General features: G+C 46.5%; 1 protein-coding gene across 3 annotated transcripts in view; it reads left to right on the forward strand.

The window, feature by feature from the left end:
• Window positions 1-26,149, forward strand: part of TAF4 (TATA-box binding protein associated factor 4) — a 298,522-nt gene that overhangs the window by 216,378 nt on the left and 55,995 nt on the right. For all 3 annotated transcript variants that reach the window (XM_085619781.1, XM_085619783.1, XM_085619782.1), the window contains 2 exons: window positions 13,001-13,170; window positions 16,429-16,559. In XM_085619781.1, coding sequence (XP_085475907.1) covers window positions 13,001-13,170; window positions 16,429-16,559 — 301 coding nt within the window. The remainder of the gene's footprint in view (window positions 1-13,000; window positions 13,171-16,428; window positions 16,560-26,149) is intronic.

The raw sequence follows: 26,149 nt of genomic DNA on the forward strand, positions 1-26,149 counted from the left end.
ACACTTCCGGAGTAGCTAGGAAGTTGAGACTTGAAAACTAGACACTAGGATAGTCACTATCCTGATGAGCACCGGAGTACCCAAGTTACCTAGCCCACAGGCTGCGGGTGCATAGGGGTGAAGATGCGTCGTTTTCGTCGTCGACTCCTATGGATGCCTGAAGAAAGATGCTGACAGGCAGTCAGGGGAGAGTGTCCGGTGGATCCCAAGCCTGGGATCAAGAAGAGAAGAAACCTGCAAGCAGAGGGGACAGAGTCAAGGTCACTAGCCAGTGACCACGTGGAACCAGGAAGGAACCAGGCGATGTCGTGAAGAGTTGCAGGGGAAGGTGAAGCTTGTCGCTGGAGCCAGGAGGACCAGGAAGCGTCGAGGACGACCAGGACCAGGAGGCGAGCTGTCCCACGAAGGCTCTTGCTGTCGGCGGCGTCGAAGTTGGACTAGGACTCACCAAGCCTTGGCAAGCGGAACCCACGAAGAACAAGGGACTTGCTTCTGGTGCAGACCAGGAAGGTCTGGGGTGCTTCTTCTTTGCAGAGAAGCGGGAGCCAGTCTGGAGGAGCCAAACCAGCGCAGAAGATTTTAGGGAGCGTCGTCACAAAGGCCACTAGCCAGCGGGCAAGCAACCGGACAGACGCGGCAAGCAGGAAAATGCTGAAGGGCCCCACGCAGGACTCGTGGAGTGTGGGGGGCTGGTCTTCGGTGCAGATGGTGCTTGGGGTTGGGGCTTCTCAATCCCCGGTGCACAACTTCGAGGGTACCTCAGAAGCTGCGCTGTAAGTTACTAGCCACTTTTCCCAGGTAGCCGGTCCCACGTCGCTCGTCGCCTCCACGGATCTCAGCTCTGCTGCAGATGTGGATGAGGGTCGGAGAAGTCTGGAAATCAAGGCTCTGGTCGGGCTCTGCAGTCGGTTCCTCGTCGAACGTTTCACAAAGCAAAGGGTAGTCACTTGATGGTGCCTGTTTGCACAGGGTAGCCACTCCTTGGCTACAAGGGAGATTCTTCAGTCTTCTTCTTTCGTCGAATGTCGAAGGTCCAGAGTTTCTGTTCAGTTTTGCAGGTTCAGGATAATCTAAAGTCTTGAGGCCCAACTCCCACTCTTATACTAATCTGGGGGGCTGGGGCTACCTGCTAGGTCACGCCTTATGGGTGGGACCTGGGAGGGGGTGGTTACACCCACTTCCCTTTGTCCAGTTTCGCGCCAGAGCTGGGGCTGGAGTGCCCCAGCACCGGTTTGAACTGGACTATGCAAGGAACACCTTGTGTGCCCCAGGCATGTCTCATTCCTTTCAGCCCACCCTGCCCCAATACACTAAAGGCTGTCTGGAGAGGTGCTAGCACCTCCCCAAGCAGGAAACCTATTGTCCAAGCCTCCCTGGCTGGGATCACTCCCAGCTGCAGGAGGTCAGACTTGTGTCGTGGCAGCAGCATCCATTTTGTGATGCTGAGGCTTTGGTCAGAGGTTACACAGCAAAGTATGATTTTAACATGTCTCTCCCTCTAGAAGGGAGGAATAATATCCTCATCACCAGAAATGGTATGGGGGTATTATTCCAAAGTGTTAGACACCTTACACGACATGTTTTGATACAGCCCAACCATAGTTACCATAACCGTTTAAGATTATAAGGCACTTTAAGAGTATATGGTAGGCTATATCATAGAACAGCTATAAGGACATGGTTCCGAAAGCTGCAGACAGGCTCAGCTCATGCTAGAGCACCATCTCACATGTTACCAAGCACTCTGCCTCCAGGATTGTTAAGGCCTGCCATAGGAGTGACTGATAGGTACACATGTGTCTATATATAGGGTAGGTATAGGAATACTACACCTAAGCAAGGGGTGATTACACGACCTTGCCCCAGCTGAGTGATCAGCCAGTTGTGTCTGATTGGAAGGCCAGACCAGGGGTGGCATAATACATGCTGCAGCCCCTGGGAGGCCTAGGGTACACCTATGCCCTGGGTACCTAGGGTACACTGTACAGGGTCCAATAAGGTGATCCTTACCAATTGGGAATGTACCTAGGGTACATGGAATCCATTTTACAGAGAGAGCAGACAGCCTGAGACCCTGAATGGCAGGATCTCAGGCCAACTAAGTCGAAAAACCAGCTAGACACTAGGCAAAAAGTTGGGGGTAACCATAGTCAGATATCCACCTTCCTACACAACCCCCCCCCAAACGAAAGGAGATAAGGCTGGCCTTTACAAGGTAAGCCTCTATTGCCTGAGTGGCCATATAAGGAAGAACCAGCACTGGCATGGTTACCCCCTGTCTCATGGTCCACTAAGCAATCCCTCATCCTAGAGATATCATAGGGTCTCCACCATAGGGAATCTCTACCTTTGGTGTGTCTTTGCAAAGAAAAAGGCTGGTGTTGAGATGGAGTACTGAAGTGAGTGTCCTCAAAGTGAGGCCTCAGCTTCCTCCAATCATCCTCCACCATGGATGCCTTTCTTTCTCTAACTGAGTTGCACTGTGCTCTCAGGGTCAGCCTCTGGCTACCTAAAGCTGGAGGCTGGGTCCCTTTTGTGGGCTTACTGGAGGGACAGGTCAGGTTTGGGGCCCTAAGGTCCCAGGTTTGCCTGTGCCCAACAGAATCCCTCTGGGGGAGGTCCCTAACTACCTGTGAAGGGGATCCCTCAGGAATGTTTTTACCCATCACCTGGCTAGGGCAACTAACCAGGCAATCCTCATTCTTTTGAAGGGGGGGTTCTTGTGGACAGGGGCCCTCTTGGGGTCCACTGGCCTCCCTGGCCTCTGCAGCCCTGGGCTGACTGAGGCAGGGTAGAGAGAGGCAGGCTACCTGCACCAGACTGGGTCCCACCTTGGAAGGGGCCACTGACATCAGAGGCTCTGCCAGGCCAGGCCTGGCTACCTCTGGGGCAGTTCCTTCACAAGGGGTGAGGTCAGATCCCTGAGGAGGCTGACCTTTTCCTAATGTCTGGGGAGAGGGAGACTTTTCTTCCTCCCCACTACTCTCTGTTTGTGTGGAGTGATCCATAGTTTCAGGCTTCACTACACCTATATCAGTCTGAGTGTGGGCTGAGACCATTACAGCCTTGCCAACCTTTTCAGGAAGGCACTCAGTTTGTGTTTGAGCTGTGACTGTCACAGCTCTGCCAATTTCTACAGGGAAGTCTGTCTGTGCCTGGGCTGTGGCTACCACTGCCCTTCCAACCTTTTCAGGGAGGAAAGCTACTTGGACAGGGGTTGTGACTGGCACAACCCCACTACCCTTTTTGGAAAGGCCTACCATTTTGGAATGGGTGTCTTGTTCAACTTCAGCCCAAGCTGAGAGTTCTAAGTCATTCCCCAGCAAGCAGTCCACAGGCAAGGTTGGAGACACTGCCACCCTTTTAGGGCCAGTGACCCCTCCCCAGCTGAGACATACCTCTGCCATGGGATGACTGTTCTGTTTGCCATCAATGTTAGTTACCTGGTATGAGAAACCAGGCAAAAGCTGCTCAGAGGGAACTAGCCTATGGGCCACCATAGTGATGCTAGCTCCAGTGTCTCTGTAGGCCTCAGCTTTTCTACCATTGATGTAGGGTTCCTGTCTGTACCTACCCAAAGTGTTGGGACAGGCAGTGAAGTTGGCAAACCCCATGCCACCATCACAGACTAGAGTAGCTGCTGTAGGGGAGTTGGCTAAGCCAGAGTCCCCCTGTGTTCCCCAAGAAAACCCAACCAAATTTTTGGGGGCACTCCCACCACCTGGGGGATTACTGCTGACAGTAATAGGTGGTGTGACAGGAGTAGTTGGAGGAACAGTTTTGTTTTTAGCCTGTGGACAACTGCTGTCAGTTTTCCAATGCCCAGGTGTTTTACACACATGGCAGTAAGGCTTTTTAACTGTGGTAGAGGAGGGAGCTTGGGACCCACCACCCTGGGTGGAGTTTTGGGGCCCTGAGGAAGATTTCTCTTTTGCTTTATCCCCACCCTTCTCTTGAGGCTTGGTGGTATCTTTCTTTTGGTCACCACCCTGATTTTTAGGCCTAATCCTGGTCCTGACCCATTTATCTGCCCTCTTTCCCAATTCTTGGGGAGAGGTCAAATCTGAGTCTACCAGGTGTTGATGGAGGAGCTGGTTCTGACAATTACTAAGGATCTGCTCCCTCATAATCAAGTTGTACAATCCTGTATAGTCCTGCACCTTGCTGCCAGTTAACCAACCTTCCAAAGCCTTAGTGGCACAATCCACAAAATCAGACCAGTCCTGTGTCTGTGTCTTCTGGGTGTCTCTGAACAACAACCTATATTGCTCAGTGGTTAAGCCAAACCCATCTATCAGAGCACTCTTCAGGACTTTGTAATTATTTGCATCCTCATCACTGACTGTGAGGAGCTTGTCTCTACCTTTATCAGAAAAGGAGAGCCACAAGATAGCTGCCCACTGACTTTGGGGTACCTGCTGTACTTTGCAGGCCCTCTCCAAAGCAGTCATCCATTTGTGGATGTCATCCCCATTCTGATATGGGGGGACTATCTTGCTTAGGTTTCTATGGTCATAAGACCTATCCCTATCTCTAGGAATGTTGCTGCCACCAGTGGGTTCTGACCCACACAATTTTTGCTCTCTAGCCAGAGCAAGCTTCTCTTTGGCAAGGGCAATTTCTTCCCTCTGAATCCTCAGATTAGCTTCCCTCATTCTGGCTTTATGCTCCTTTCTCTCAGGTGAAGTCATTCCCCTGTGAGAGGAAGCATTGGAGATGCTAGAAACATGGGAGTGGATGGATTCCCTTGAAGGGGATCTGTCCCTCCTGCTTCTCTGTGAAAGCCTACTTGGGGGTCTGTATGGGGGGACCCCATGCAAACTCCCATGTAAACTTAGGTTAGCCTGGCTAAGTCTTCCTACTTGGCCCTGGCTGTCTACCTCCCCATCTGAAGGCCCATCTGACTCCTCTGTGGTGGGTAGACCCCTATCTACAGCTATGGCACCATCCCTGGCAGCTCTTTCAGCATCATAGGCCTCCAGAAGCTCCACTAGCTGTCTAAGGGTAGGGTTTGCACCCTGTTTTATTCCTCTGGAGGTACACAATTGTCTCATCTCCTGGAATGTTAAGGTATCATACCTAGAGGGGGTCTTCTGCAGACCTGCCCCTCCTGAGAGAGCATCTACTTGATCTTCTCCCAGAGGCATGATCTAGTGAGGGTGTGGTGTGTGCACCTACCTACACTAGTTGTTTCTACTAAACCTTTCTAGTAGTTGTAGTCAGGGTGTGTTATTCCCTTCAACCTACAACTACAAAGTCCAGTAGGACTTAAGTATAATAATCTATGTTATATGTACCTAGACAATATCTGTGTGATCTTTCAATTTAGTATCTCAAGATTACAATGGTATTACAACAGCAAGCTCAGATCCCAACCGCTGCCCACCAATGTGAGAAGTTGGCCTGATGTATGATGTCACTAGTTATAGTGTACACCTTATATCAGTCCAAATACCCTTATGGTGATTGGTTGTAAAGTCAACCTTATAGACCAGCTATCCTAGTGGTAGCATGGACAAGAGCAGTCTTAGGCTAAACTCTGAATGGCATGTGAAGCCAGCTGTGATACCATATATAATCCCTTGAATACCAAATGAAAGGACACCACAACAGATATATATATAAAATAAAGTGTATTTATTCTAAGCAAACCCTCAGCACTCTTTATGAGTTTAGAGGTAAGTACAACACAGTCTTATTAATGCATACAGTAAGTCACACAGGTAAGTAATACAGTTAGGCCCTAGGGGCCACGCAAACCATATACTAAATAAGTGGTATAAGAACCACTGTCACGGAAATAGAATAGGCCTAGGCCTAGGGAATCGCTGGGGCTACACTACACTAGCGTTAGTTAGGGAGTGGGAGGCCCACGGGATTCGTGTGCAGAGTGGAAACACTCACGCGTAATGCGTAAAAGTCAATAGCAATGTTACAGTTTAGAAATAGATAGATTTAGGACACTTCCGGAGTAGCTAGGAAGTTGAGACTTGAAAACTAGACACTAGGATAGTCACTATCCTGATGAGCACCGGAGTACCCAAGTTACCTAGCCCACAGGCTGCGGGTGCATAGGGGTGAAGATGCGTCGTTTTCGTCGTCGACTCCTATGGATGCCTGAAGAAAGATGCTGACAGGCAGTCAGGGGAGAGTGTCCGGTGGATCCCAAGCCTGGGATCAAGAAGAGAAGAAACCTGCAAGCAGAGGGGACAGAGTCAAGGTCACTAGCCAGTGACCACGTGGAACCAGGAAGGAACCAGGCGATGTCGTGAAGAGTTGCAGGGGAAGGTGAAGCTTGTCGCTGGAGCCAGGAGGACCAGGAAGCGTCGAGGACGACCAGGACCAGGAGGCGAGCTGTCCCACGAAGGCTCTTGCTGTCGGCGGCGTCGAAGTTGGACTAGGACTCACCAAGCCTTGGCAAGCGGAACCCACGAAGAACAAGGGACTTGCTTCTGGTGCAGACCAGGAAGGTCTGGGGTGCTTCTTCTTTGCAGAGAAGCGGGAGCCAGTCTGGAGGAGCCAAACCAGCGCAGAAGATTTTAGGGAGCGTCGTCACAAAGGCCACTAGCCAGCGGGCAAGCAACCGGACAGACGCGGCAAGCAGGAAAATGCTGAAGGGCCCCACGCAGGACTCGTGGAGTGTGGGGGGCTGGTCTTCGGTGCAGATGGTGCTTGGGGTTGGGGCTTCTCAATCCCCGGTGCACAACTTCGAGGGTACCTCAGAAGCTGCGCTGTAAGTTACTAGCCACTTTTCCCAGGTAGCCGGTCCCACGTCGCTCGTCGCCTCCACGGATCTCAGCTCTGCTGCAGATGTGGATGAGGGTCGGAGAAGTCTGGAAATCAAGGCTCTGGTCGGGCTCTGCAGTCGGTTCCTCGTCGAACGTTTCACAAAGCAAAGGGTAGTCACTTGATGGTGCCTGTTTGCACAGGGTAGCCACTCCTTGGCTACAAGGGAGATTCTTCAGTCTTCTTCTTTCGTCGAATGTCGAAGGTCCAGAGTTTCTGTTCAGTTTTGCAGGTTCAGGATAATCTAAAGTCTTGAGGCCCAACTCCCACTCTTATACTAATCTGGGGGGCTGGGGCTACCTGCTAGGTCACGCCTTATGGGTGGGACCTGGGAGGGGGTGGTTACACCCACTTCCCTTTGTCCAGTTTCGCGCCAGAGCTGGGGCTGGAGTGCCCCAGCACCGGTTTGAACTGGACTATGCAAGGAACACCTTGTGTGCCCCAGGCATGTCTCATTCCTTTCAGCCCACCCTGCCCCAATACACTAAAGGCTGTCTGGAGAGGTGCTAGCACCTCCCCAAGCAGGAAACCTATTGTCCAAGCCTCCCTGGCTGGGATCACTCCCAGCTGCAGGAGGTCAGACTTGTGTCGTGGCAGCAGCATCCATTTTGTGATGCTGAGGCTTTGGTCAGAGGTTACACAGCAAAGTATGATTTTAACATGTCTCTCCCTCTAGAAGGGAGGAATAATATCCTCATCACCAGAAATGGTATGGGGGTATTATTCCAAAGTGTTAGACACCTTACACGACATGTTTTGATACAGCCCAACCATAGTTACCATAACCGTTTAAGATTATAAGGCACTTTAAGAGTATATGGTAGGCTATATCATAGAACAGCTATAAGGACATGGTTCCGAAAGCTGCAGACAGGCTCAGCTCATGCTAGAGCACCATCTCACATGTTACCAAGCACTCTGCCTCCAGGATTGTTAAGGCCTGCCATAGGAGTGACTGATAGGTACACATGTGTCTATATATAGGGTAGGTATAGGAATACTACACCTAAGCAAGGGGTGATTACACGACCTTGCCCCAGCTGAGTGATCAGCCAGTTGTGTCTGATTGGAAGGCCAGACCAGGGGTGGCATAATACATGCTGCAGCCCCTGGGAGGCCTAGGGTACACCTATGCCCTGGGTACCTAGGGTACACTGTACAGGGTCCAATAAGGTGATCCTTACCAATTGGGAATGTACCTAGGGTACATGGAATCCATTTTACAGAGAGAGCAGACAGCCTGAGACCCTGAATGGCAGGATCTCAGGCCAACTAAGTCGAAAAACCAGCTAGACACTAGGCAAAAAGTTGGGGGTAACCATAGTCAGATATCCACCTTCCTACATAGAGCATAGAGTACTTTAGGCCCAGCTCACGAAGACGACGTTTCACCCCCTGGAATCCCATCCGCTGCTTCTGGACAAGTTGAGTAAAGTCCGGATAAAAGTTAATGGATGAGTTCTCATGTCGAACCGGGCCGTGGACCCGCGAGGCCTGCAGAATCGCATCCCGGTCTCTGTAGTAAAACAGTTTGGCCACGATAGGCCTCGGGGGGGCCCCCGGCCGTGGCCGCCCGCCCGGAACTCGATGAGCCCGTTCAACGGCAAAAAATTTACTCAAGCCCGCAGGGGTCAGCTGTTGGAGGATGAGTTCCTCGACCAGGAGGTCAACCGGGCGGTCGTCGGAGGACTCCGGTACGCCGATGACACGGATGTTGTTGCGTCGGGCCCGTCCCTCGAAGTCCTCCAGCCGCCGGGCCATCTGCTCATTGACCACCTTGATGTCGCCAAGCGCGGCCTGCAGGTCCGACACATCCGCGCCTAGGGTGGAGGTCCGCGCATCGAGAGTTTGAACCCTCTCGTTTGTTTTGGAGAGGTCCGCCCGTATTAAGGTGACATCAATCGCCACCGTATCGATCTTGCGGGCCAGGGCCTCGTATTGCGTGGCGATGGTCTCCCTGATGCCATCAATGGCGCCCATGATGTCCTGTAAGGAAAGTTCCGAAGAGACGGATGTGCCACCACCGGCGACGTCTGAGGGGGGCCCGGCCGTTCCAGGAGAGCCTCTGCCCTGAGTGTAGCGGTCCATGTTGTTGGTCTGGACCGGTCCTCCACGGAGGGAGGATTTAGTCTTACGCCCCTCAGGGCCCCCCTTGCCCCCCATGCGGCCACGGACTCCGAGGGGGACCGCCGATCAAAAGTAGTTGGGGTACCGGCCCTGGAACCCAGCGCCTCACCCGAGGCCACAATATGGCGGTGCGGGGGGACCCAAGGCGAGAGGCACTCTAGTGGCAGGTGGAGACAAAGCCTTGTGCAGAGCTTAGGGAAACACCCCGCCACCTCAATCGCTTCACCGGCCAGCCCCCTGAGGTCTGAAAGTGAAACCGAAAGTGGCCAAGCGGCCCCTGGCACCGCGCCACAGCCGTTGTTGTTCAACTGCGACACGGCCCCACGGCTCACCTTCGCCCCGGGCACCTCCGACGGGTGGGTCCCAAAAGTTCAAACAACGATATTTCAGGATTCCCGGGTCCGATTAAATTCCTGAAAAGAGATCCGTGCTCAGCCGGTCGTCATCTCCCAGAATCCATAAACCAAATCAGGATATTGTCAGGATAAATTCCGAGGAGCAGCGAGGGTCCGGGGAGCCCTGTGCTCACGCGACCATCTTGGATACGCGCTAGGCTCCTCCCACTGCTTGTTTTTTGTTTTTAATTTACTTTTTGGAAATCGCTGTTGGGCGTCTTGGAGCAGTAATTTAAAATGCAAAAATTCCCACCACTGTGCCACCACACATGCCCACGCAAGGGCAGTCTCTTGGAACACTTTTTCTTTCTGAAAGAAATTCCAAGGTGGCCATGTCTGCATGTGCTGTGACAAACAAGTATCCATCTTAGAATTTTTTTTTTTAATGAGAAAATGAATTCCAAGATTTCCACCAATGCTTATCAATACATTTGTAAATATGTTGTGAGACACAGGTGGATGCTTTATATTTTTCTATTTTTAATAAACTGTGTTGATGGAAATTAGCAATAGGTCTGGAATTGACTTTTAAAGGTGAGACATGTTGGCTTTGCCAACGCTTGCTTAGTTCTCTGAACACCTTGCAGTTTAAACACACAAATTCATGGCTGATCATTCAGTTCAGACCATCAGGAAAGCACAGGCAGCCCTAAATGGAAGTGGGGTGCCGCTTAAAACCCAGCTACTCTTCCTGACCTAGTCTATCTAAGGCGCAACTCAGTGTTTACTGTCCTTGCTCAACCTGACTGGGACAGCAGTGGCCACCTGGGAAGCTGGAAGGCACGATTGGGATCGGTCAGGTAAGGCATGACGAGTCTCCTGTTCTGCATTGCAGCATGATTTTCAAATGTATCTGAAGTCTTCAACACCTGAGTATGCCAACATATAAATTGGGTGATAATCCAAAGGGCTCCCTGGGAAAAAAATCAAGACTCTTGCGCAAGAGAAAAGGTTAGGGGTGTGTCCATCCAAAAAAGCACTCTTTACCTCTGCAAAAGTTCATTAATTCTACCTAAAACAAAAGGAGATAGCTAGTAGAAGGGCTCTACCATATGGGGAAATGTGCAGCCTCTTCCCTCCCTGCTAGTGTTGAACTCTGACACCTCCCAGATTACATTGGACTCCATCTCAATAATCACTTGGAATACTGGAGCCAGTGAGGAAAATCAACTGTTGCATGATATAGAAACACTTCAGTGGCTTGCCCCTAAGCTCCAATCCCGAGATCGCATTGTTGCAATAGATGTGTCGGGGGAAAATGGAAAGAAGTGAAGAAGGGGTCATTATGGAGGGGACCCAAGCCAGTGGTTGTAGTATGGACTCCAGGATCTCAGCGGCTATGACAAGGCCCATCCGTAATCAAATTGGTATGGGGATGGATGTCCAAAGCAGAAGGATACTATTCTGCCACTGGTATCCACCCTGAATTCTGCCCTTTTACAACCAATTCAACCAGCTCTACTGGGGGTAGGGTCAGAAAAGGTAATAATTCCTGGCTTCTTAATAAAACAGGAAAACTGCCACAAATCCTGTTAGTTTGTTGCAAGGAAGCCAGTGCGGCTGAACAGTGCAACAGCCCAGTTGGTGCGGCTCAATCGGTACTTTAATTATAGACCGTGTAGAGATCAGACCTGAATTAGAAGCAGTGGTAAGAACGGTTCCAGTGGATAATGTCCCTTTGAAAGAGTTTTCCACTGCGTCCCAATTGACCAAAGAAGTTGGAGAGTGCCACACAGCAGATATAAACATTGAATCCTTAATTTCTGGCTATTTTGGCTGAAATTCAGGAGGCTAAAGCCTGCCAACACTCTTTAGGTCATAATCTGGGTGATAAAATGGCGGAAATTGAAAAGAAAATAGAATCATTTTGGACACAGGTTGAACTAATGGCAACTAGGATATCAGATCTTGAGGATAGTGTGAGTGATGAAAAAGAACTACATCCTTCAAAATGAGCTTGCCTCTTTGAAACAGCAATTGGAGGACCAAGAAAATAATTTAAGGTCTAACCTTAGATTTGTTGGTATACGTGAAAGGGAGGAGGCTAAAGCCGGGCCGACTATTCAATACATGGAAAATTTGATTTGTACTCCTCTTTTAACTGGTATTACGGAAGATTTGACTATTACTCGTGCACATCGAACACCATTTTTAGAGCGCGTGGATAGATTCTGTCCTTGTACGATGCTGTTGAACTTTGGAGATTACAGGATGGATGAGAAATGTTGAACTGTGCCATAAAACTGAGGCTTTAAAATCAGAGATGGGTTTGTTGTACAGGTTTTTCCCTGATATGTCATTTGGGACCTCCAAGTGACAAAGGGAATTTCAACAAATGCTACCCTTATTCCAAGCAGCCAGTGGATAAGCTAGGATTTTACAACCTGCTAGATTGAGAACTTTGTTTAATGGAGAATTCAAAGTGTTTAATGATGTTTTGACTGCACAGTATTATCTTCATGAAATTCAGTCTAATAAATAATGGTGGGTTTTGAACCTTGTTGGTTGAAAGTATGAGATTACCTGGTTTATGTTGTTAAATAAATATGTGTAATCTGTATTTAAGGAATATCTTTGTAGGGGGGAGGCTAGTCTATGTAGGCCAAAAGTGTGGGGGGGGGGGGGTGGGTGAGAGGTGGCTCTGGCCAAGCTGGATCCCAGGCGGGGTACAAGCATCGCACCTTATGTTGTTGGTGGTGGGGGGGTCGTCGCCGTGACGGGGACGTTGTCATGCCAGGGGTGGTTGTAGTAAAAGTGATGGGGTGCATTGTTTGCAGATGGTCAACGAGGTTGTAACAGGGCAATACAGCCAAGACAGGGTGTTTCAGGGCACGTGTGTGCGGGTTGGTAAAGGTTTGGAATCAGCAATTGGTGGTTGCTGCAGGTTTGTAGGGTTGGGGAGGTGTGGGGCTCCGTTTGTCCCTAAAACGGGGCATAGTGAGTATTTCTGGGGGTGGGGGAGAGTTAAGGGGTTTTGGCATTAGAAGCCAAATGGTATTAATCTCGAAACAGTTGTTATTCACTTTTCTTGGAGCCCAAAGTAATTGCATCGAAAATTATAGAGCACACCATCAATTAAATCAGGGCTCCCAGTTTTATGGTATTTATTTTTTTAACATTTCCGTCTGTATTTATCCATATTTATTTTTTTCTCTGTTTTTCTGTATTTATCCATTTTTGTTTTGTGTTTTCTGTATAAATGAAGCTGCAATGTGTATTTTCCGACATTTATTTAACTGATAAATGTATACTTGCATTTGAATGTTGAAAAGGTGTTAGCAGTATACAGTGCAGTAGTGTTATCTGAAAACACTTGCATTGCAGAATAGCATAAATAACTGTAGATCTGGACTTAATTAAGCTTAATTGGGAAATCTTATTATCTTTTTTCATCTCTCCTACCTCTCAATCTGTGCACCTACTGACCTGGCATTCATGACTGACAGTAGGAAGAATAATTCAAGAAGGCCTATTTTCCGTACTTTTCTGTATTTAAAAATAAATACAGACAGGAAAAGAAATAGTTTTCTGTCTGTATTTACTGTCTGTACGACTGGGAGCCCTAATTATTATTGAATAAGGCTTCTTCACCCAGTAAAAGTTAAGTGAATGTCCGAGAGTATTTTGTGACGGCTGATTATTGAAACTATATTACTTCCCTGCAATAAACCGTATGACCTCTTGTTTCCCAGGGACGACGATGACATTAATGATGTAGCATCAATGGCTGGCGTCAACCTATCTGAGGAGAGCGCAAGGATATTGGCTACAAACTCGGAGTTAGTGGGCACTTTAACACGGTCGTGTAAAGATGAGACTTTCCTTCTTCCTACGTTATTGCAACGAAGAATCCTTGAAATAGGTTTGTAAGCCAGCGTCTACTGCAGTGGCTTCTGCTGCTACTCATGGTGCACCCTATTTTGACAGCTTCATGAATGCCATTGTTTAACGTCTGAGAACATTTGGATAATGTTTAATTACCGTTGCTTCTGAAGTATTGAAAAATATTCATGTAGGATAGATGTTTAAATATTAGTTGCGCCTGGACAAAGCTGTGGCTTTGTGTGGAGCACTCAAGATAGATCCTTTTACAAGCCAAGCTATCAACTGTTTTATTGTTTCCTGTTTTTAGGGCATGGCCTTGCAGTGGACACTACAAAATATTATTTGTTTGTCCATTTGGCCTTTTTGCATTTTCTGGACCAACCTTCCTTTTTAATCACCTATAGTGATGCAGTTTATTAACTATTTGAAACTTGTATCCTCCCAATCTGTAATGCCAGAATGCAACCCTAACCTGGTGTTGAATGTGGCATGTGTATGTTCTTTGAGCAGATGTACAGATATCATTGCGGCTTCTGGTTTTAAAGACGGTCTCCCTCATTGCAGTCACCTCAGCTCATTGTGTGAGTGACCATCAGGCTATATCAGTGCAATTTTATACTCCACCTTTTTCCCAGACAAATAGGTGCTGAAGACTTGAGCCCCCTTCTTTCCTTAAATCATGGCTTTTCCATGTTGGGCAATCAACCATCCGACCAGCATTCTCTGCCCCTCTTACCCCTCAAAAGTGGAGGAGATGCTTCTTCAGCCACGCCTAAAAGGTGCTTTGAGGTATTACTTTGAACGTAGCAAGGAACACTGTGTGGACAATCACCTTTTTGTGGATTTTTCCAGGGCCAAGAAAAAAAAAGACTGCAGAAGAGTACTCTATTGAGGTGGATAGGTCTCTGAATTAAGATCAGCCATGCACTGGCCAAGAATCTACCGCTGAAAGGTTGGAGAGCTCATTCCATCAGAATCAAGGCTGCTACCTCGGCTTTGGTATTGCATATGCTTGACATATTAAAGGCTGCAGTGTGGGCATCAGTGCACAAGTACACAAATCACTACTCCCTTGACAACCTGGTCTAACGGGGACAACATTTCACCTGTTTAGTTCTGCAGGATTTTTTAATCTGATCACACTCCACAGATCCTCAACCTTGGGGAGGCACTGCATTGGTATCTATTCTGAGGTGAGGAATCTGCAATTAGAAATATCTATTAGAAGAACTGGTTAATTACCTTCATAAAGCTCCTACTGGTGGATCATCTATCTAACAGCAGATACCTCACTGCCTTCCCTCCTCCCCTCTCTGTTGAGTGGCCTCTTTTTAACACCTTAACAGGTCCCAAGTTGGACATCTGCATACTTGTACTTTTGTCCATGCTCTGCATCTGAGGGAGCAGAAAGAGACAAGGAAGCTACTGATTTCAGCGCACAGGCATGGTGTTTATATGACGCTGCTCAATCACTTTTGGGGGTGTATGGAGTCAATCCGTAACCTCACGGTGCCACCTAGCGGTACAGAGGAGCATTGATAGTGGAAAGCTTTCCTGATCCAGTTTGGCACCGATATGAAAGTCAAAGGTGAGGAATCCGTGGTTATAGTATTGGTCCAGAAGGTGTGTTGGTTCGATCCGGCTTGTAGTGCTAGCATTCCCCTCAACTAATAAAGACCACTTCAAAGCCGGTATGAAGTTATTGTTATTTATTACGCACACGTAAACTAGCTTTGCCAACAAAAAAGAAAGATGAATACTGGCAGGACCCATTTACAAAATAAGTGGCTTTAAAGAGAGTGCTATAAAAAGGCTAGATGTGGTGAACCGCAGAGCTCCTTTGGAGGTCATTCCCGAGCTCATGTCCCACAACTCTGGAAGCTCTCCCTGCGATTTTGGAAACTTCTGGAAGAAGTGGGGAGCTGGAAGGGATAAGTGTGACTGGAACTACTTTTTTGAAAGAGGTCTAGTGCTGTAAAAGGCTCAGTGAAACGGGCAGAGAGCTCTAAATAGATTGTTTCACTGGCAGCCATTGTAGATTGTGGTGAGCTTGGGAAACCTGATCAAATTTCCGTAGCCGCTTGTGAGTCTTTGGCAATTCATTGATGTAGAACGCAGAGAGATAAAGCATTGCAGTATGTTAGATGGTCCAAGACATAAGCCCTTAACCATTTCGGCATTATTATCGTGTGGAATCTGTTTTAGCATTTTCAGTTTGACTTTCTGGATGGAACAACAGTTCTTGGTCAAATAGGAGTGTCAGATTCTTGACTTTGGAAACTAGAACCTGAATCAGACAAAGCTGAAGGAAGGAAATTTGCATATTAAAATAATCTGTTTTCTCTTGTTTGTTTGAAAATCTTGTTAAACCTCTATCACTTGAAGGCTTACGGACAGTCTTGTATCCATCTATTGGATTATAGTGTTGGTTGCATTTGAGCGGCAGCCTTTATCCTCAGCCTAGGACAGATTGTTAAAACCAAAGAAGATGATGGCTACATAGATTAAACAGAATCTGTTTGAAAGCTGGTCCTTGAGAGACTCCACATGGTACCCCACTTCAGCAGAGCAATGCAGGGAAGAAATACAGATTGCAACTGATTAATCAGAAAGGAAAAAATAACTATGACCACCCCCATTTTATCCCAGTAGTTGTGAGGCGATTTATAAAGATTGTCATGGTTGACCAAATTGAACGCATCTGATATGTCCAAGATTAGTAGGCCCACCTGCCAAAAGTTAACTTTTCCATGATCTTTGACAATCATTGAGCTGTGTTAACTCCCAGAAGCCTTAGCATACATTGCACTAAGTTGGACTTCCTTACGCTATAACACTCCCTTCTGTACACAGGTGCCCTTTAACTTGCATTTCTTTTTACTTGTAAACATCACTTACCCCCACCCTGCATGCAGTACTCCTGTCTGTTACAGCTGTCTCTCAGCCCTTGTCAAACACTGCATAAGGTGCAGAATGACCCTGATCATGTTCAGTATATATGTAGGGAAGATTTGTCACCTTTAATAGAAGTATTCTACAAGCAATTAGGTTGAGGGTTCTGCAATAAGTTGGCATTTTATGCCTTTCTCATGGGTATGGTCATAACGATTTCATTTAGTTTGGAACTTTGCTGCAAGTTGGACAATCGTGCAATAGATTTGGATTGTTCTCTATTATAGATGACTGAATTGTCACCATGATCAATCTCAGTATTTGTTTGCATTTGTGATGCTGCACTTCATATCCTGAGCCTTTTATCTGCTGAAATAAGTTGCGTCCATTTCACTGTACGTAGGTAAGAAGCACGGCATCACAGAAATTCACCCTGATGTAGTCAGCTACGTATCGCATGCAACGCAACAACGGCTACAGAACCTGGTGGAAAAAGTATCGGAAACAGCCCAACAAAAGAACATTTCTTTTAAGGTAGGTTTTTTAAAAGGAATCTTAAATCAAGTGAAGACCCTTTTTGTCTTAATGTAATATGTCATAATTACTCATATCGTTCATTGTCTGGTTCTGGCTACTCTGCCACCTCTTTGCAATACCAGAAAATACTACTGTAACTATTAATTCTGAAATTTTGCATGCAGTTATCATGCATCACACATACAGTGACTTCACAGTGCCTTACGGACTGATAGACCTTTTTGTCTGCCCAGATCGCTGATTGCTGACCCCTTTCTCTGTTAAATCGCTGACTAGAATGATAATCCAGTTCTGTCAGCATCGCCTTCTACTTAAGCACTCCGACTAACTTGGCCTTGCACCCATTTTTGGACTCTTGCTGGGTAGCACATCTCTTTAAAGACTGTGTAAAGTCACTGTATGGGCAGGTCAAGAGGATTATCATGGCATTACATTGGACAGATGTAGACGCTCAGCCCAGAAAAAGCTCCGGGTCTGCTCGCCAACGTGGGGAAAAATGAGTTGGTTGTTAACCCCTCTAGCATTATTTGAATCTCTCAACTGTCAGTAGGAAACTGGCCAAAGAAAACACAACTAACAACACCCGTTTTAATACAATGATAATGAACTAAGGAATTGCGTTATTGCCCATTACATGGAAACCTGAATGTCATAGATTTTGTGATATAATTGCATGGTCTTGTTAGCTCTGCTCTGCTTGTTATTACCGTTATGTGGTCTTTGGGACCCTAACTCCTGGAGCTATGAATGCTCATATATGTGCCAATTGGATTTGAGTAAACCAGACGGAGGCAATATAATGGGACCAGGTTTGGATATCCTTTGATTTAATACTGCACATAAAAGCTTGTAAGCCCCTACAGTTCCGAAAGTAGCTGTAGCTGGCTAGAGTTTGCCAACATCTGAGCCAGAGGCTACAGAGAGACCACTGATGATGGGTCAGGGTATGATGTGTTTTGACTCTACATTGAAACTCGCATCTCCTCCCATTGCTAGGGGAGAGGAATGCATCACAAGGAATGAAGGTTGCTGAATTTCAGTTAGGGCTTTGAGAACATGAACTGGACAAATGGAATTGGCTGAATAATTCCTCCCCTATCACTAGGGACACAATTTCAGGGAAGGAGGGCACAGGATGGTGGGTATATGTGCAAGCTGGGACTATCAGATGAAATAGAAAGAAGATTGCCATTTGTGCATGTCTCGTTATCGCTCTCTTCTCAACCCATCAATATTATGAAGGCACAGGACCCCTGTCATGCAGACTGGATGAAGCCTTTCTGCGGAGTGCTGGTAAGCAGTATTCCAACAAGGATTCTGGTACAGAGGCTTGTATCACTGGACTATACTCTTGCTACAACTATTTCAGTCACCTCATAGCCTGGGTTAAGAAGGAGATAGTTATTTTCACTTGGAATGTGATACACTTGGGTATTCTAATGTCGTAGCACAGTCGTGATGTTCACAAACCCAAAAGCGATACAGAGTGACTTCAGTGTGTTTGCATCATTGTCAAGCTCGCTGATGGAAAACCAAGGACTTGTCCAGAAAATGTGAAAGAGATGAGTGGCAGTACTTTCGAAAGACAAATGATACATTTCAGAGGAAGGCCAAGTTTTGCAGCATGAATCCATTTCTGGATTCACATGCTGTGCATTATTCTGTCATCTAGTGGTTGGGTCTGATTTTGTCGCTGCTTCTTTTTTTTTTGCCGTGGCCATAGTCTAATACCATTTGGTGCTAGGTCCATCCTTTGTGTGATGTCAGACGGTGCCCTGGAAGTTCCTGTTCGTGGTAGTCATCTTCCGATTCTTTTTTCCGCCGTTGGGTCTTGACACAAGGGAATAGGCTCTGACTTTTGGGAAAAGATTCCTGAAAATGTTGGACTTTTGGCGAAAAAAAACAACGAACAGCAAGGTACCGGAGAAAGAAAGAGACCTCCGTCCACGAAACCAGTTGCGTGTGACCCAGTCAGAACATCTCACAATGCATGTGGACCAAGAATGTGGCAAGGTAGGGGGTCATGGAAAAAAAAACCTTTTAAGTTATGCCCAAATTGCCACCACAAGTTCGCTCAATGCGATCCACACGAGGTCTGTAATCTCTGCCTACCAAGGGGGTACTGGGACAAGGGCTTTGAGGCCTGCTCCGTAATTGTGTTGAAGACTCTCAAGGCTCGACGAAAGCAGAGAGGAACATCACGCACCAATTTACAGCAGCCTGAAGGACTCTCAAGCGACAAAGATTAAGAGGTTGCGACTGCAGATTCAGCAGACAGAGGCTCGGATGTCGAAATCAAATCCTCGAGCAGGACGCCAAGAAAAAATGTGCCACAAAGTGGATGACAAAGGATGTCGAAAAGAGACCAGAAAAGGTAACTTAAACCCCTCACCTTCACCCCTCGGATACCATGGGCCTCCAAGAAAGCAAACAAAAGCAGCCCAGGCGTCAAAGAAAATGACGACCGAGGGTCAGCCGCGACCAGAAGAATCCCATGAATCCCATACCAGGGATAGCGATGAGGGTAAATTATTGAAATAGACGAAGACCAGCTTGAGTCGAGAGGCCCCGAATGAAAACACCAAACTTTTTGGAGGCAGAAACCAGTACGCCAAGAAAGAACTTCCCGATGAGATATCGACAAGTCCTTAGAGGTGGAAAAGAAGAGAAGGTTAGAGGGAGGAATGGCGGTGCTCCTCTAACGAAAAAAGGAGTTTGATGCACTAAAGGAATACAGAATTCCTACAAGATCTTCCACATCTTAGAATGCCGAAGAGGAAGAGCATGCCCTCGATGCACCGGCAACCCCGAACTCATGAGGAGGAAGCCGAAGAGGAGCTCAACATCCCAGTAGAGGAAGAGGCAACAGAGAGTTTCGAGGAAGAATGGAATGACTGCGACATACACAGTCCAGAGGATGAGCTTCGCCACCAGATGACATTGCCTTATATAACAGCCTAGTGAAAAGAGCAGCTGACACTTTCGGGGTCCCTTTCGAGGAGGAGAAGGGGAGACGCATGCTTTCTCCTCGAGACACTAATGCCGTCCACACGATAGCCAATACTTCCCAATGCTACCAAGTATACTGGACCAGGGCAAAGAGGCCTTTAAGGAGCCAGCTTCAACTAAGGGGAGTAACACCAAGGGTTGAGAAAAGTTACAGACCCTCCTCAAAGGACCTCAAGAGGAACACAGTGGCAGATTCCATCATAGTCACCACAGCAAGGCGAAGGAGCCCACCCTCGACCTCACAGGTCCACCCCCGAGAGGGCAAGCAAGAGACTAGATATGGTGGGGAGGAAGGTGGAGAGAGAGGCAGCAACACATGGGATATTGACAGTTCAAATGCTCTCCTCAACAGATCTGGCCGCCAACAATGGGACGACATCGAGGAAATCATGAACACATTTCCTGAAGATGACAAGAAGAGGGCAAAATCATTCATTCAAGAGAGGAAAGAACAACGCAAATACCTGCCTAAAATCAGCCCTAGATGCAGCGGGTGCAGCAAGTAGGCAAATGTGCACAGGTTCTACCCTCAGAAGACACGCCTGGCTCAAGATTTCAGGCTTTAAGCAGAAAGTCCAAACCACAATAATTAATAAACCTTTCACAAGAGACGCTTTGTTTGGCCACGAGGTGGATGAGTCCTTGCAACAGATTAAGAAGGACAACGAAAATGCAAGAGCAATGGGTGCTCTACAATACAGACGCACCTTCAGAAGGGAAAGAAGCCACCTCAGATTTCTTTCTTCAGAACAACATCAACAGCAGCAGACGCAAGGCAGCGGACATCAGTCAAGCCAGCAGTCAGGATACCAGTCTTGGCAACAACATCCAAACCAGCCTTTTTGTGGCAGAGGAAAAGCCAGAAGACAATCCTCCAGAGGGGGAGGAGCAAGCTCCAAGTACTTGGTCTCAAAACTGGCCCGTCACGCAACACCAGTGGGAAGCAGAATATCCCATTACTCACAAGAATGGGAAAGGATCACCACAAACAATTGGATTTTAAACATGTTGCGCCACAGCTATTGTATAGAACTAACAAACCTATCACCAACACTACCCCCTCCCAAAAAAGAAGACTTTTCGAAAAACAGAACTTTTGAAATTAAGATAAGAGGTAAAGAAGTTTTTACAAATACACGCAATAGAGAAAGTGCCAACAAGGGAGCACAACAAAGGAAACTACTCACCATACCTCTTGGTAGCCAAGGAAGCTCTCACATTAAGACCAATTTTGGATCTTAGATTCATAAACAAATTCATTCGCACGCAGCATTTCAAGATGACAACCCTACAAGAGGTAATCCTACTCCTACAAAAAGGGGATTACATGGCAACCATAGACTTAAAGGACGCCTATCTACACATTCCTATGAATCAAAGACACAAACTATCTCAGATTCATGCGCAAAGACACAGACTACCAATTCAGAGTCTTATCCCTCATGATACAATCAGCACCAAGAGTTTTCACAAAGTGCCTAGCTGCAGTGGCAGCATTCCTAAGAAGGGATGGAATTCTCGTCTATCTAGACGAGTGGTTGTTGAAGGCAACTCAAAACAAGAATGTCAAAGGCACATTCAGAAGGTAATCACAGCGCTTCAAACGCTGGGATTCTCAGTAACCTCAAGAAATTATCTCCTACTCCGGATTAGGAAAACCTCTTCCTAGGAGCAAGATTGAATTCCAGGGTGGCATGGGCGTACCCTACCCAAAGAAGGATTCAAGCAGTCAAAGAGCAAACTTGCAAGTCTCAGACTGTCATGAATTAATGGGCATGATGGCATCATGCATCCTACTCATTACCCATGCATGCCTGCACATGTGCCCTCTACAAGAATGGCTATGCAACAACTGGTCACAAACCATCAGAAGTTGGGAAGATCTAGTGGTTGTAGCAGAAAAGGTACAAAAGGAGACACAATAGTGGGCATTAAAGAGCATAACCTTGGGCAGACCTTTCAAAACAACTCCTCCCTCCATGACCATCACAACAGATGCATCTCGCAAAGGATGCAGAGCGCATACAGGAAACTTAAAAATACGGGGTCAGTGGAACAACTCAGACTTAATAAAACACATCAACTTCCTAGAGCTAAAGACAGTGTTTCTAGCACTAAAAGCCTTCCAAGCACACATTTTAGGGACGACAATATTGATTCAGGCGGACAATCCAACAACGTTTTACCTGAACAAACAGGGAAGAACAAAATAATTCACCCTCAGCTAACTAGCTCAATAAATATGGCAATCGCTATACCAAGGAAAATTAACTTGCAAACAATCCATCTACCAGGGAAAGACAACACAGAAGCTGATAAACTCAGCAGACAGAACAGCAGCTCACACAAATGGGAAATAAAGCAGAGGAGCCTAGAATTGTTTTTAGACTTTGGGGAACACCAGCTATAATCCTATTCGCAACAGCGGAGAACAGGCATTGCTAATTCTTTGTCTCTAGGTTTTAACACTAGGGAATGCCCTGTCTCTAAATTTGTCAGGGAGATTTGCCTACACCCCCCACCCCCATTCCTCCATTACACAAAGTACTGGAGAAGGCCAGGCAACCAGGGACACACCTAATCCTCATAGCCCCTGATGGGCGGGAATAACCTGCTACTCAATCCTACTTGAACTGTCCAAGGGTAGGATGATCAAATTCAAAGAAGAACAAGACCTCCTCACAATGCAAAAGGGTCACATAATCCATGTGGAACCAGCAACACTCAGCCTAGCAGCCTGGTGCCTGAGTACATAGAATCCGTACTTCTAAAATTACCCCAAAGAGTCATGGAGGTTCTAAGGGAGGCAAGAAAACCAACCACAAGACAATGCTAAGCAGCTAAGTGAAAAAGGTATCTCATTTGGTGCAAAGCTATCAATACCCTAGATTCTGTATCTACACAGGAAACCGTGATAATCTATCTTACCCACTTGCTAAACAGTGCAATCAACTATTCAATACTCAAAGAGCACCTGGCGGCAATTGTAGCATACACCAGGGGAGCATCATGTAAAGGTTTTTTCACATGACCAGTCATCAAAAGGTTCTTAGAAGGTTCCAAAAGGATAGCTCCCCCAAGGAAGGCTCCAGCTCCTATGTGGAGTTTAAACACTGTACTGACACAGCTTATGACAGAGCCTTTCGAACCATGCACAAAGCAGAATTACAGCAGAATGTATTCCTTCCATTCGACTATACACCGTATCCATGGTTATTTGGCCTTATACAGGTCTACTTATTGCCTTTGTAACCCCGTACCAATATATCTGCAATGCTAAGCAGCAATTTTATATATATGCTGTATCTACCTCAAAGAAGTATCAACTACGGATCTTAATGTCTCCATACAATTCGTTCATGTACGGTTTCTACCTCAAAAACTGTGCCAGCTACTGATAACTGTCATCTTGGGTCTCGCTCACGTATTGCCATGGTTTGGCTTTAATGCCCTCCTTATTCTGTAAACCTGTAACTACTGCCATGTAATTTTTGTGAAGCGCTCTGATGCCTTTGTGTCTAGTTTGCGCTATATAAAACTCTACAAATAGAAAATATATGTATATATAATGGTGCCTTCTAACTACTTAATTGTGCAAGCAGCAAGTTTGGTACATAATACAGAGTACAGTTTCTGGGACTTGGTAAGAAAACAAATGCCAGTGTATTCATTCTTTTACCCTGTACCAGTTACATATCCAAGCCATTGTAGCTGTACTGCTTTTTAGAGTAGCTTTTTTTTCTCATTCCTCCTGGAGTGATGTCAGACTTATGCCCCAGAAACCCCTAGACATAGTCCAGATCTTCAGTTTCTTTTTTTCCACTGCTGGATCTGGAAACACAATCAAGAACTCTGGAGTAGACAACAGAAGATTTTCTTCAAAAGATCGTCAGGGTCTTTAAAAGACTGGATTGATCACATGGTTCGGAGGATGAGAATGTAGCATGGAGCACAAACCCACTTGACTTTGCCCCAACTGCCATACACAATTTTCATAGGACAGCCACAAAGTATGGACTATCTGCTTCACCAAGCATCACAAGTCAAAGAGGCGTACCGCATGCAGAATTTCAACCCAATACCGTCAATGTAATAGATAACCATGCGGAGCAAAATCAGTTACCCCACGTGTCGCAGTCACAACTCAAATTAGCTTACAAAGTGCTCCGGCACAATTGCAATATTGTTGGTAAACAAGGCAGTTCTTTTGTGGAAGAAACAGAGGAAGAGGTATCACTATGCATGGGGCGGGGATCCCCAAACAAGTGACCCTTTAAAAAAAACATGCTCCTACACAAATCACCAGAAGGGGGCAGATTTGATGAATTCCTTCAAGAGTGGAGGGCAGCTACCTCCAACAAATGGACATCAGACCTTATAAAACATGGGAATTGCTTAGAAATAATATGAAAGACCTCAAACATCAGGCCGAAGACAAAAACCTGCAGCAAAGAACTGCCAAAGATATGCTAAACAAGCAGCCAATAGAAAGGGATCCAAGGAAAGAAATAATCTGGAACTGTATTCAGTCTGTTTCCCTGGTGCCCAAACCAGATAAGATACTATCCTAGCGCTACAGACCTCAAACAGATTCATAAAGGCACAAAAAACTAAAAATTACCATACTGAAGGAGGTCATTATGCAACTGTAGAAAGGGGACTACATGGCCACCATAGACCTCAAAGCCACTTACCTGCAAGTGCTACTGAGGTTTGTCGTAGACAGGATGCATTATCAGCAGTAGTAGCAACACACTTAAGATGAAAAGCGATCCTTGTGTACCCCTATCTTGACGACTGGTAATAAAAGCAAGACCGTTCAAACATTGCTAGGAGAGCAAAAAGTCATGGAGACACTCCACAATCTAGGGTTATCCCTAAATCTAGAAAACTCACTTCCTGTCCCGAAGATAATTTTTTTTTCTGAGAGCAATAAACGGAAGGGAATCAAAAGCTTTCCCAGTTTCAAAGAGGATCCTGCCAATAGCAGAGTAAACTTTTGTTTACCAGATGATGCAGTCTGACAGTGAGGACACGGGGAAACTACTAGGCATGATAGTGTTTTGCATTCCACTAATGCCGCTTTCCGGGTTACACATGAGGCCCCTCCAGGAGTGGGTGCAGTGTCATTGGTCATAGGCAACTGGGAGCTGGGAAGATTAAGTGACTGTCACATAGAAGAAACATAAGTAGATACAAGGGAACACCATAGTAGGAAGACTTTTAAAACACCCATCTCCTTTTGTAACCTTCACAACAGACTCATCCCTCACAGGAAAACATAACATCAGAGGTTTTTGGAGCTAGAAAGAAGCACTAAAGCACATTAATGTGTTAGAACTGAAGACAGTATTTTTAGCCCTAAAATCATCTCAAACACTAGTAGGAGGTATTGCAGTTCAGATCCAAACAGACAGCACAACTATAGTGTTTAAAAACCAGGGCGAATGAGGTCACACCCACTGTCTCAACTAGCACAGGAGGTATTTAAATGTGCCATCTGAAGAAAGATAACTAATACATATACTACCTCTGGGGAAACACAACACAGAGTTAGACAGGTTAAACAGACAGGCAAGTGCCACTCCTGAGTGGGAACTTAAGCGGCATGTAAGAGAAAACATTTTTAAGCCATGGGGCAACCCACAAATGGATTTCTTCGCAACCCAGGAGAACATGAAACATCAAATCTCTCACATCTAGGTATTCACACCTACTAATCACTATGGAATACCCTATAGATAGATTGGTCAGGAAATGTTTGCATAATCTTCCATCAATCCCACTGATACCTCTAGTACTGGACAGTTCCAAACAAGCTTGTATGATTCATTTTGATTCCTCCCTCCCCGATGAGCCAGATAGACATGGTCTTGGAGCTTGTGAAACGGCACAGGGCACGGTGATGAGACTACCAGCCCATCAGGACCTGTTGATAAAGCAAAGGAGACTGTATATCACCCGCTCTGAAGAGGCAGAGTATGGACAGGTAGGACTACCACAGAGATCAATGAAAGTCCCAAAAGAAGGTGTTGCACCACAGAATGAAGCAGGATCATTCCCTGGCCCAATAGAAATGGGTGCAAGGACATCTGAGCCCAGGATACATCTATTGGGGGGTACCTCGCACACCTTCTAGATTAGGTACTTTCTTACCTCTCACTAAAAGTACACTTGTCGGTCATAGTGGCATGTCCAAGTTGTGTTCTAGAAAGAAGTTTCTTCAGAACACAAGTTATTAGGCGGTTCCTGGAAGGGTGCGAAGAGTAAAATCCCACAAAGGCCAGCGATATCACCTGGGCGCGGATACTGCTCAAGACAGCTTTCCTCATTGCCATCACATCCGTATGATGGGTAAGCTAAATGTAAACTTTTACTGCACAAGCACTTTATTTACAGAAATACACAAGGTAAGAGGAGTGATGAGAACAAATCCATAATTTCTTTTCAAAGTAATTTTGCAAGTCCATGTAAACCAAGCTCTACAGCTACCATACTTTTTCCAAATGCCAAACCACAAGCAGAAAGGGCCCATCACGCACTGGATGCCGGAAGGGCAGTGATGTACTACTTGCAGG

This window comes from Triturus cristatus, chromosome 7 (assembly GCF_964204655.1).
Source record: "Triturus cristatus chromosome 7, aTriCri1.1, whole genome shotgun sequence".
NCBI classification, from domain to species: Eukaryota; Metazoa; Chordata; class Amphibia; order Caudata; family Salamandridae; genus Triturus; species Triturus cristatus.